This window comes from Erythrolamprus reginae, chromosome 10, assembly GCF_031021105.1.
Source record: "Erythrolamprus reginae isolate rEryReg1 chromosome 10, rEryReg1.hap1, whole genome shotgun sequence".
NCBI classification, from domain to species: Eukaryota; Metazoa; Chordata; class Lepidosauria; order Squamata; family Dipsadidae; genus Erythrolamprus; species Erythrolamprus reginae.
The window spans coordinates 4,005,898-4,019,668 of record NC_091959.1 but is presented as its reverse complement, the minus strand read 5'-3'; the positions used below and the strand labels follow the sequence as shown (position 1 = coordinate 4,019,668).

General features: G+C 40.0%; 1 protein-coding gene across 1 annotated transcript; it reads left to right on the top strand.

Moving 5' to 3' along the window:
• The first annotated feature begins 828 nt into the window (after window positions 1-828).
• Window positions 829-12,613, top strand: CHRNA5 (cholinergic receptor nicotinic alpha 5 subunit). The gene is made up of 6 exons (XM_070761956.1): window positions 829-1,014; window positions 5,133-5,284; window positions 7,290-7,334; window positions 7,684-7,793; window positions 8,518-9,352; window positions 11,166-12,613. Exons 1-6 carry the CDS (start codon window positions 942-944, stop codon window positions 11,325-11,327), a joined length of 1,377 nt encoding a protein of 458 aa, XP_070618057.1. The 5' UTR covers window positions 829-941; the 3' UTR covers window positions 11,328-12,613.
• Window positions 12,614-13,771: the final 1,158 nt, after the last annotated feature.

The window sequence follows — 13,771 nt, the reverse complement described above, 5'->3', positions numbered from 1 at the left end:
AGTTGGCTGGGAAGATTGCAAATGGCAATCACACAACTCTGGAACGTGGCAACCATGGTAAATCCCCTGGGGCCTATACAGTTTATACATGGAATGTTTGTGTGTGTGTTTGCTTTTAATAATGGGTTTTTTAGTGTTTTTTAAATTATTAGATTTGTTGTTTACATTGTTCTTGTTATTGTTGTGAGCCGCCCCGAGTCTACGGAGAGGGGCGGCATACAAATCTAATAAATAAATAAATACCCAAGTTACTATGGGATTGTAGGGATGCTATAATAATGGCCATAAGTCCAAGGACGGACCAGTCCTAAAACACTTCAGTGCCCCTGGTTACTGAATGAAAAATATTTCTTGCATTCTGCAAAATGTAGTGAGGCGTGTGTGACCTCTCCAAATAAATATAAAAATTGAACTTTCAACCATTTGAAAGAGAACCAGGGAGAGGGGTTTTATTTATTTTTTAATTTAAGATAGTTTTATGTATTTCGTTGATTTGTATCCTGCCTTTATTATTTTTTGATAACTGAGTGGAGTGGATAAGTGAGCTCCAACTGCCTGCGTGTCTGAGCTGCTCCTCATGACAACCGTGTGAGGTAGGCCAATGCGTTTGACAACGTGGAGCAAAGTTTTTTGAGTTTACTGAAACTCGGCGCTTCCCATTTTAGGGCCCGCCTTCCCCACACCAACAGAAGGCAGCCTACAACTCCCATCAAGCCCCCAGCTGAGAGCGGAGCTGAGAGGCTGCCGGGAGTCGTAGGCCAATCCCAGCTGTGGAGGAGCGGCCTCGCGCGCTTTCCCGCCCTTTCTTAGCCCCGCCCCTAAGGAGGCGGGGTTTCGGTGCTAAGCGGCAGCCGGCGGGCTTTCCCGGCTGAGGTGCGTCTGAGGAGAAGTGGCTCTGCTTTTTTCTTCGCGTCCGGTGTCCGCTTTCTCCGTGCGGGGCCATGGCCGAGGCTCCCCTGATGCTCCTGATGTTCCTCTCCGTCGGCCACGGAGCCTCCGACGCCCGTTTGCTGGGTAACGCGCAAACACGCGCTCGTGTGAATGCCCGGGCAGCCGAGACGCGCGTCAAGCGCCTGGCCCGCTGAGCTAAAGAAGAGCGCGCGAGGAAGGCAGTTGCGGGGGGCGGGGGGGGTGAGAGAGAAAGGTCCACCCACCCCAATAAATAGGAATTAACTGTCACGGGGTGGGTGGGTGTTGAATAGGGTCCAATTATTGCGCAAGAGTTTTGCTTCAGGAGATAGAAACTGTAAAGGAGAGCCTGGCTGTTGGGGGGGGGGCGTATGTTGTGGGGGGGATGTTGGATTTATTTATTAAAAGTATAAACTGCTTCCCCTCACGAAGTAGCCCTGAGGTGGATTTCGGGGGGGGGGGGTCGCGGCAGGTGTGCATGAGCATGCAAATGCATTACTGCAGGATTGAGTTGCAGGGGTGTGTGCATGAGTGTGCAAATCCATAGGTTTGTATATGCATAGAGGTATATACTGTATATACAGTATATATATACAGTATATGATTCGCACACTCTACTTTATGCATAACTGCGTTCCAGACAGAATATTAAAAATGAATTCAGTTATTTATGTCATGCTTCCCAAAGTGACAGAGTAACATTATAAAGTAGTTAGGTAGTTATAGTATATGTGCCATTTAAATCTCTATCATATCTATACAACTGTAAATCTATAAATCAATAAATAGAGAGAGGAGATAAAATGCCATAATGGACAATAGTTATAATAATTCCAACTATTTTTAAATAATTATTATTATTTCGAGACAGAAGGATGCCAATGCTATTATTATTATTATTATTATTATTATATCCATTTTAACCTACTGAGGCTTCATGCTCTGGGGAATCCAGAGCATGATACCATGGTCTTTCAAGACTGAAGGATGCCAATGCAATTATTATTATTATTATTATTATTATTATTATTAATTGAATCCAGAGCATGATACCATGGTCTTTCGAGACTGAAGGATGCCAATGCAATTATTACTGTAACTATTATCTCTTATATCATTTATCTCCATTATCTATCTATCTATCTTTATTTATTTATTTTATCTCTTTCTATCTATCTCTCGCTCCCGCTTTCTTTGTCTATCTGTTCATCCATACTTACACACTATACCCATAGTTTTTGGATTTCAGAAGGGCGGCAAATTAATTTCATCATAGATCAATAAAACAAGAATGTGTACGTGTAACTCTATATGCACTATATGCTTTTTCCTACTTCCATTCTGGGCTTCTCTATTCTGAAAGCAAATTCCATTGTATTTTTCAGTGGGGCTGATTCCTCTGTAAGTGGGTTACGGTGGGGGTGGGGTTGTATTATTACAGCCTTATTCTGCTGTCGTATTGCAGGATTACTGTCCTTATCCTGATGACAAAAATTGCAACCTGATCTGTCCAGCCTTCCCTATGAGACACTGTAATCTATTTTTGTAAGACTTGGCGTCTGCATCTGGAAGACTTTATCTAGAAGTGCAGGTTCAAACATTAATAACTGCGGTGGCTAACTGAAGGGCAGGGGGGGGGGCAGGCTACCCTCCATTGTGCTGCAGGAAGGAAGGAAAAACCCACATTGGGAAGGCAGGATGTAGCAAAGTGTGCATTCATTTGTGCAAGTAATCTGGTTTGCCCAGGATGAACAAAATATATATTTTTTTTAACCGAAAGAGGTTCTGATTCTCCCGTCCTCTCTTTAAATAGACATCTGCCAGCTGCTGCTCTTTCCAGTTGTTCAGCCCTCGAAAGAGTTCATCTCGACTTCTTCTAGCTTATTTTGCTCTGGCTGAAATTGACAAGCAGCAAACAATGGTTTCTGTTGGAGATTTAAATGGTTAAGACTGCAGGGATACATTCTTGTCTCAGGGAGATAGATATTTTCAACCTGATTTGAAAGAGGACTGAAGGTTTAGACATTGTTTTTATAACTGTGTGTGTAGAAGAGAAGCACAAGTTAGCAGAATGACTTTAAGAGCTCTCCCCTTTATGTAATGAAAAAGAGTTTTGATAGATCCAGGTTAATCAGATTTGCAGTTCTTTTTGTTTTTCAGAAGAAACTGAAAATGTTACGGCAGTGTTTTTTCCCTGAATGTATATTATTCATACACAATTGACTACTAAGTTCCCATTCTGGATACAGGCAAAAATATTGATTGAAACCCTTCAGAAACACAACTTAGTCTAACATATGTATTATGTGGCAAATTAAATAGCAGCGTACAAAGGTTGTAAAGTGCACAGTTGAAGGCAAGAAGCAATTTTCTTCAGATAAGAATGTTTCCAGTTGTGGTGTTTTAAGTGTACAGTATTTGAACTGCCTGTTGTATCTGGTTAATGGATAGACATTTAATAAAAATAAAAAGTGGCATTGGTGTTTTGAGTCCTAAGGGCTACAAGAGGGATTTTTTTTCAGTCATCTTCCTTCTATGATGAAAACCTGACTTGAACCATTTCTTTTAGATTTAGCTGTTGTGAAGTGAAATGAAAAAACAATACGTGGTACAGCTAGTTTATTGGCGTAAAGTTAATCTAGTGACTCAATTACTGCCCCAATAGGTATACCTGAAGGACCAGGTGGGGGACAGATTCTCCTGGATAAAATCCACCTCTTATCCTCACTAAGAACCAATCCCGACTTAATGGCACATAATCAATTTTTAAAAGCACAGCCGAAACAAATGCTGAATTGTAATAGAATGTATTTCTAAATGCAATAATCAAGAAACACATTTTGTGAACAGGACAGCTGTTTCTGTAATCAGAGCAAGCGTTATTCTTTTAAACAGTTTGAATCACTGTTTCGTCATTAAAAAATGGTTTTATATTACTGCAATTGATGAAACTTTTGTGTTTCGTCAGCTGAAAGCATAGTCTTAGGTGCCAGGGCCCAAGTCCCTGTTTAGCCATAGATAGGTATCACAGGGTTTTCTCTGCTCCAGTAGCCGGAAAATAGGGCTGTGCAAATCTCCCAAAAGAAGTGCTCTGCAATGCGTGAACCACTTCTTTTCACTGAGTTGCTGCTTCAGAATTGCTGCTAGCTATCTTCTGCACATGTGTAACCATTTATTTATTTATTTTGCAGCAAAAGAAGTTGACTGGGAAGTTTCAAATGATTTGCATAGCCCTAGAAGTTAATTCAGTGCACATCATCTAATGAGCCCAAGAGTAGCATTTTACATTAAAGTGCCAGAATAAGTATTTAAGTAAAATATGGGGCAATTCAGTATGCTAGGAAATTCGAAATGGTTTCTTTATTCTTCATTAAACAATTTTAAAATGTCTTTGAATTGTTCAATTTTAAAATATGAGCTCACAGGCTAAGTTTCATGATATTTAACGTATAGAACTGCAGTATTGTATAATAAAAGTAACAATATTTTATATTCCTCTCACAAAATGTTAAGCTATACACTTTATTAACTTTGGGAGCACTTGTACACATAACATCCCTTTTCCACTCCTTGTAATATTTTCAGTAGGATGCAAAGCAATGAATATGTCACTTTTAGTTCTCCAGAAATGAACTTTCATACCATATGTGAAATATGTTGGCAATTGCTGTGAAAGCAAATATTGAGTTTTTTAAGTGGAAGAACGGCAGTAATGCAGTGTTGCTGGTACTGAAAATTACTGTTGCATAAGTTCAATACCATTACAAATGAAACCTAATAGCCTGCAATCCTTACGAAGGCTCTGGTTCATTTACATATCTATTTACATAAATCGTCAATTTGTATTCATGCCAATAAATCTATGGACTAATCAAACTATAAATAAATAGAAAACGCATGCTTCCATAATTTTATTTTTTTTTCATCCTTAACTCTTCATCTTCAATTTATGACTAGCTTCTAGGATTGGTTATTTAAACATAATACACCCCCACCCCCGCCCCCGTGAAGCATAACTTTGTTGACAATGTCAAAAGCTAAATCTGCAGAATAAGAGAATTAACTTGACCTGTTCTTTTATTTCTTCTGTTTAAACAGAATGAAACTTTCTGCGATGCTTAATTTTATGGCAAACTTCCTCTATTGTGACTGGAAATTAAATATTAAATATTTTCTCTGGATTTTTTTTTTAAAGTAAAACATTATTGTCATCTTTTGTGCAGGTACGTCTGAACCTTCTTTTACTGCTAAAAGTGAAGACCGTTTATTTAAATATTTATTTGAAGATTATGAACGATGGGTTCGTCCAGTCGAACACTTGAATGATACCATCAAAGTGAAATTTGGTCTTGCAATTTCCCAGTTGGTGGATGTGGTACGTTAGGAAACTGATACCTTTAAATAATTGAAACAATCTGAAGACATACAGTATGTTGCCTGTTTTGTAGAATTTCTGCCATGTTTGTGAAATATAATTTGGCCTTAATAATTATAAATATGCTTTATACTCGAGATGTAGAAGGAATTACTTGCAAGTAATAGTAGTACAGTGTTCCCTCATTTTTCGCAGGGGATGCGTTCCAAGACCGCCCGCGAAAGTCGAATTTCCGCGAAGTAGAGATGCGGAAGTAAATACACTATTTTTGGCTATGAACAGTATCACCAGCCTTCCCTTAACACTTTAAGCCCCTAAATTACAATTTCCCATTCCCTTAACAACCATTTAGATTATTACTCACCATGTTTATTTATTAAAGTTTATTTTAAAAAAATTATTAAAGGTGGATGAAAATTTGGCGATGACATATGACGTCATCGGGCGGGAAAAACCGTGGTATAGGGGGGAAAACTGCAAAGTATTTTTTTAATTAATATTTTTGAAAAACCGTGGTATAGACTTTTCGCGAAGTTCGAACCCACGAAAATCAAGGGAACACTGTAGTATGATTCTAGGGCAGATGGAGACAGGAAGTTCCCTCCCACCCCCACCTTAAATTTTCTTTAATCAGAAGACACATTAAGTAAAAGTATGATCGAGGGTTTACAACCTCAGGTGAATGGTTTTTTTAGAAAAACCTTGTACCTCTGAGTCTGTAAGATACGAAAAAGAGTCTGTGTCTTTTCTTTTAACTCACACTAAAAAATTCCCTATTATTCCTACTAGCAATAGCAATGGTGCTATTTTTGGTGCTCTGAGCATTTGGTGCCTTACAGCCATTGGATTGTTCCACTATTGTTGGACAGCCATCCTCCCAGTGAGGAGGAGATCTGGAGTGGGAAATTAGGCAAGACTGTAACCAAACGCAAAAGGGCAAGGCACGATGCCTCCTGCCTCCAATGCCTTTGAGCTTTATCTAGTCTTTCACAAGCAACAGTTGCCAGTCAGGGGAGATTCCTGCGGAATAAGCATACAACAATAAAGTAGTCTGTTTGAACCCTACAAGTGTGGGTCTGGTTGTTCCCTCCTAACAGTTATTAGGGGAATGAAATTCAAGTGTCTGCTGCTTCTGCTGTTTCATTATGCCTTCAGGGGGCACATTGGAAAGCATCTATTCAGGAGGGGGAAGTTATCAGAAGTCTTGCCAAGGTCCAGTCCGGTCCTATGTGGACCGGAACTCACTGCTCACAGTCACTCATGCCCTCATCACCTCGAGGTTCGACTACTGTAATGCTCTCTACATGGGGCTACCTTTGAAAAGTGTTCGGAAACTTCAGATCATGCAGAATGCAGCTGCGAGAGCAATCATGGGCTTCCCTAGGTGTGCCCATGTTACACCAACACTCCGCAGTCTGCATTGGTTGCCGATCAGTTTCCGGTCACAATTCAAAGTGTTGGTTATGACCTATAAAGCCCTTCATGGCATCGGGCCAGAATATCTCCGGGACCGCCTTCTGCCGCACGAATCCCAGCGACCGATCAGGTCCCACAGAGTTGGCCTTCTCCAGGTCCCATCAACTAAATTGTTGTTTGGCAGGACCCAGGGGAAGAGCCTTCTCTGTGGTGGCCCCGACCCTCTGGAACCAGCTCCCCCCAGAGATTAGAACTGCCCCCACCCTCCTCGCCTTTCGTAAACTCCTTAAAACCCACCTTTGCCGTCAGGCATGGGGGAACTGAAACATTTTCCCCGGGCCTATACAGTTATGTATGGTATGCTTGTATATATGTTTGCTTTTAATAATGGGGTTTTTAGTGTTTTTTAAATTATTAGATTTGTTATATATTGTTTATTATTGCTGTGAGCCACCCCGAGTCTACGGAGAGGGGCGGCATACAAATCTAATAAATAAATAAATAAATAAATAAATAAATAAAGCCTTATCTGGCTTTCACTGCAAGCAAAAAAACATGGATTATATCTAATACACTTTTCCTCCAATAGGATGAAAAAAATCAGTTGATGACCACAAATGTTTGGCTGAAGCAGGTGAGTCCTAGTTGAAAAATCTTATGAGTGGGACTCTTCATAACATTGTTGGATTGATGATTCATGCCTTCAGTTTGAAGACATGGATAGATCTGGATTCTTTAATAACCCTGAATGATTTACAGTAGATCGGCAAGGGATTCAAAGTGGCGAAATGGGTTTTCCAGAAATAATAGAATGAGAAAAAGTTCCTGTGCAAACAAACATGAGTCCAGCAGCTTTATCAAAAGTAATAAAACAAAAACTACAAACAGCAAGATCGCAACTTTAATAGTAACATAGTATACGTTTGGATTGTTGCTTTCTGGCCCAGATAAAATTGAAGAAAAAAGTCTGTATTCCTTTGCAGGAATGGGTTGATGTAAAGTTGATGTGGGATCCCGAGGACTATGCCGGAATAACATCTATCCGTGTCCCTTCAGCTTCACTATGGATTCCAGACATTGTTCTATATGACAAGTAAGTGTCTCAGTTTTTAAACTATATTAAAAGGGCAAATCGGACAGGAGAATGCAGAAAAAAACAGGCTGAAAAGGCCTGGATGGGTAATGAAATAAAAGAGTTGGGTGCCCCCTTCAATCTCCCAATTTCCCAAAGAAGACCCACATGATTGTAGAGAGTTCTTACTGAGAAGGAATTAAGAATCAGGAACATTCCCCTTAATATCATATCTTCATTTGTAGACTACTTGTCTTTCTGGAAAAAAATGAACAAGAAGCAACAGAAAAAATGCTGTGCATATTCCCCAGAGACTGCACTCAGAGTAGCGGTAGAAGATAATTGGGTTCTCATCATGTTCAGAAATGCAACACCCCTATAAGAGACTCAGTCTTATTTTTTTACCTATTGGAGAAGAAAGTTTTCATAAAAGGGCGGGCATGTCTACAAAAAAGATTCCATCCATTCCTTTCAAACGAGGATCGTGTGAACATCATTCAAAATCCCGATTTTACTCAATTCATTAGCTCCTGTCCATTTGTTCAGAATTAAATTAATAACTTGAATCGTGGCTGATGCGTGCCCTACTAACTAACTAACTCAATGTTTTGTCTGTAAAAGATTAAGTAGGGTTATACAATTCCAAAATAATTGTATGCTGGAAAAAGTACATCACGCTTACCTTTTTGTGGAAAAAAAACATATCTTGTACCTTTCGTAAAACTGTTTTCTGATAATCTTTCAGTGCAGACGGTCATTTTGAAGGGACGTCTACAAAGGCCATAGTGAAGCACGATGGCACTATTGTTTGGACCCCACCTGCAAACTATAAAAGCTCTTGCACCATTGACGTCACTTATTTTCCATTTGACCTCCAGAACTGCTCCATGAAGTTTGGCTCGTGGACGTACGATGGTTCTCAGGTGGATATAATCCTTGTGGATGAAGAAGTAGACAAAAGAGATTTCTTTGATAATGGAGAATGGGAAATAGTAACCGCAACGGGTATCAGAAGGAACAGAACTGACGGAAGCTGCTGGTACCCCTTTATTACCTACTCATTTATAATTAGGCGCTTGCCTCTCTTCTACACGCTCTTCCTCATTATTCCATGCATAGGGCTCTCTTTCCTAACCATCCTCGTCTTCTATCTTCCCGCCTATGAAGGCGAGAAAATCTCTCTCTGCACTTCCGTCCTGGTCTCGCTCACCGTCTTCCTTCTAGTCATAGAAGAAATTATTCCTTCTTCTTCTAAAGTCATACCTCTGATTGGCGAGTACTTGGTCTTCACCATGATTTTTGTGACGTTATCTATAGTCATCACTGTCTTTGCTATTAACGTTCATCATCGATCCTCTTCCACGCACAACGCGATGGCGCCGTGGGTCCGGAAGATATTTCTCCACAAGCTTCCCAAGCTGCTTTGTATGAGAAGTCACGTCGATCGGTACTCGGTACCAAAGGAAGATGAGACAACAGACACCCAGGGATCCGAGGAACCTAGGAATACTTTGGAAGCAGCCTTAAATTCTATCCGATACATTATAAGACACATTGTCAAAGAGAATGAAGTGCATGAGGTGTGTGTTTTAGCTGTGTTGCATTCAATGGCTGAGTTGAACATAATACACGAAGTTATGCAGTAGAACCTTAATCTGGATCCCTTGATTGATTGATTGATTTGATTTGATTTGATTTGTATGCCGCCCCTCTCCGGAGACTCGGGGCGGCTAACAACAGTAATAAAACTGTACAATAATAATCCAATAAATACTAAAAATGATTTAAAAACCCATTAATATAAAAAACCAAACATACATACAGACATACCATACATGAAATTGTAAAGGCCCAGGGGGAAAGAGCATCTCAATTCCCCCATGCCTGATGGCAGAGGTGGGTTTTAAGTAGCTTACGAAAGGCAAGGAGGGTGGGGACAATTCTAATCTCTGGGGAGAGTTGGTTCCAGAGGGCCGGGGCCGCCACAAAGAAGGCTCTTCCCCTGGGTCCAGCCAAGCGGCCTTGTTTAGTTGACGGGACCCAGAGAAGACCCACTCTGTGGGACCTAACCGGTCGCTGGGATTCGTGCAGCAGAAGGCAGTCTCTGAGATAATCTCGTTCATGAACTTGGTTGTTTGCTTGCGGACATTTCATTACCCAACTAGGTAGCATCATCAAAGCTATGATGGTGTTGACAATGATCATCTCCGATTGATGATGGGCGAGGAAACGTCTATAAGAAACAACCAAACTTGGAGAGCATCAAGGACTCAACCCCGAGCTACAGTACGAAAGAACCTTAATTATTTGGTTGATTTGAAGATGCTGTACTTCTTTTGGGTTGTCTTTGTGAGAAAAGGAAATCGTAGTCCTGTTGATGGAAACCATTCGGTTTCCGGTCACAATTCAAAGTGTTGGTAATGACCTTTAAAGCCCTACATGGCATTGGGCCAGAATACATCCAGAATCGCCTTCTACCGCACGAATCCCAGCGGCCGATAAGGCCCCACAGAGTTGGCCTTCTCCGGGTCCCGTCGACCAAACAATGTCGTTTGGCGGACCCCAGGGGAAGAGCCTTCTCTGTGGCGGCCCCGGCCCTCTGGAACCAACTCCCCCCAGAGATTAAAACGGCCCCCACCCTCCTTGTCTTTTGCAAATTACTTGAGACCCACCTTTGTCGCCAGGCATGGGGGAGTTAAGTTATCCTTTCCCCCTAGGTTATTACAAGTTATGCATGTTTGTGTGTATGTTTGGTTTTTTAGAATAAGGGTTTTTTAGTTGTTTTTATTAATTGGATTGTTCATGTTGTTTTACCACTGTTGTTAGCCGCCCCGAGTCTGCGGAGAGGGGCGGCATACAAATCTAATTAATAATAATAATAATAATAATAATAATAATAATAATAATTCCTTCAATAGCAACCTAGCAATATCTAAAGTGTTTATCGTTTGTGCAATGGGTATCATATGAATAACTTGGTCTATTGTTTTGGATCAAGATAATGAAAATTTTGGATCAATAGCATCCTAAAAAAAATAGAGAATTAATTTCTATCTCCTACAGTGACTCATGTTTGTTTGTGACCCAGTTTTCCACAGTTTATATAAAAAGTATGATTCAAGCCTTAACAAGGACCAGCATTTTTTAAATAGACCAGGAACTTTTAATTCCACGATAAAATTCTGTTTCAGGAATTTATACTATTCAGTTTAATAACTAAAATATACAGTAGGGAATACATACGGTTTATTTACCCGATTTGTATCCCTTCTATTGTGCTGTGGCTTTTGTTGCTTCTGCCTGCTTTGTTATTTTCTAGGGATAAAACTCAGACAGAACCAAATGCTTAAGGAAAGTTACTGACTTTTTTCTTTTTCTTCTTTTTTTTTTTAGGTTGTGGATGACTGGAAATTTATAGCTCACGTGCTTGACCGTGTGTTCCTATGGCTGTTTTTTGCAGTGGCAGTTACTGGATCCCTGGCCATGTTTCTTCCTGTAATTCATAAATGGGCAAGCAAGATAGTACCTCTCCATGCTGGGATTGTTAATAAATAAGTGAGTGAGCAGGGGGAAGAGTTCTAACAGTGTTTCAAGGGATACTAATTCCTAGATATGTTTAAGTACTTTCTAAACTAATAATGATATTTAACCAGGAAATTTGTAAAATGGATTACCCCTCCCCTTAATTATCGCCTACCTGGATGCCATCAGCATTCTATGATTATTTGCAGATTATTATAGCAAAAAGTATTAACGTGACACTTTAACATTTAAAGCAGTGGTCCCCAAACTACGGCCCGTGGGCTGCATGCGGCCCGCTGAGGCCATTTATCCGGCCCGCGGGTGAGTGACAGGAGCACAGGTACATACTTTTATTTTAATTAAATTCTCTCCTTAATGTTCCTTCAAAAGCACAACACCAATTATATTTCCAACTTATCATTATGCCAAAGTGCTTCCTTCTTTCTTTATACATTTTTCTATAAACCAAGAAAACCTTGTATAGCCAATCAGATGTTAATAAAATAAAATTAAAAACAAAACATAAAAATATATGAATTTCAGATTTCTCCCCCCCCCCTAAATAGTATGTTCCCATTTTGTTTTTTACTTTAAAATAAGGTATGTGCAGTGTGCGTAGGGATTTGTTCATAGTTTTTTTTATAGTCCGGCCCTACAACAGTTCGAGGGACAATGAACTGGCCCCCTGTGTAAAAAGTTTGGGGACCCCTGATTTAAAGTGTCTAGTAGGCCCATCACTGAAACTGCTGCAGCAGTGGATGAGGGGAAGTTTTGCCAAGGATCAGGGCCGGGATCAGATGCCCAGGCAATTGGTTCTTCTGGATCCAGAGACAATGAGCACACCAACAAATAAAGAGATTTTTGAAGTTTTATTATGAAGCAAACAAATTAAAAAACATAACATAAAAAGCACACCTACCAAGCAAGATGATACCAAAATCTCTTGCAAGCTGTCAGGACCTCCTTAAATAACGATAGCACAGATGCTCCATGGCACCATGGTTTCATGGCTCTGTTTCTGTAGTCACAAAGCTGCCAAGACCTGACCTTGGCTAGGTGGCACATCGCTTGAAACCCCCTTTAGACTTTTCTTAATGTAAAAAGAATCTCTTCTTGGATCTCTTACAAAATTGTCCACAAATCTCCATTTTATGTGTATAATATTATTATGTGATCTTTCCATACATCTTTACTGCTGCTATCCGTGCATTTTATGCTGTACACTAAGCAAATTAAATGTAAAGGTGAAATCAAAATCTACTGCTAAACTCCTCAAAATAAAACGGTCTTCCACATTGTCACTACTGAGGAACACAGAACGTTTGGGAATTTTTTAGTCCGTTCATGTGATGTATGAGTAATCCCTGTAGCAGACGAGAGCTCTCTATCTCTTACTCTTAGCATTTGATTCCCAAACTGTCACTCAGAATTAAGCTCAGTTTGCCAAGGAACTGAATGGAGTGGGAAGGGTGAAAAGTTTAAGGCAGAACAGAAAGTTGTAAAATGTGCAAGTACACCGTGAAGGGGTTTGGACTTCCTAATGCAATTTCCCTTTTTAAATAGTCCCATTTTTTAAAAATTGTGTTGAAATAACACAGTAACAGCGAGGACACGTAACCAGTGGAACAGCTTGCCACCAGACATGGGTGATTCATCACTGGAGGTTTTTAAGAAGAGACTGTACAGTTTCTTGTCTGAAGTGGTATAGTATCTCCTGCTTGAGTAGGAGATTGACCTGCAAGGTACACCCCCACCCCCCCAGCTCTATTCTGATTCTAACCAAAGTTCATGAAGTCTGCTAGGGATTTCTGTGATTGTAAGAAACTAAAGACACCCTCCAATCAACTCTCATGTAGTTCTCTTCGTAGCCTTACGGAAGCAATTCATTATTCCTTTCTTAGAAGGTTTTGTTTCACTTCACAGCCTAATCCACTTGCTGAATAGAAATTGCACATTTATTTATTTTATTTATTTATTCATTTGTCCAATACTCAAATACATAGGAAGAAAAATAGACATGTGATAATATAAAAGAGGGTGAAAGTGAACTTAGAGGAGAGGATATATGAAAGGAAGAGAATATATAAGATAGGTGAAAGAAAGGAAAGACAATTGGACAGGGGACGAAAGGCACACCAGTGCACTTATTTACGCCCCTTAATACATGAAGTATTTGGTGTGTGTTCCTTTATACATTTTTCATTAGGCACAAATGCCTTCTTGTTCTGTGAAGAAAATTTGTCCTATATAAGTAGCCCTCAAATTAGAATCAACAGTCAAATCATGGAATGAACAATATGCTGCAGCAAAGGTAGATACAGTAGATACGATTTTAATCTCATCTAAACACACATTTAGAGATGGTGGATGGTTGGAAACCTTTTGTGTCAATTACACAATAGTTCAGAAACGAATGTTTGTGATGAGCTGGAGTACTCCATCGTTCTAGTTGCATTTTGTGCATGGCTGGGAATTTT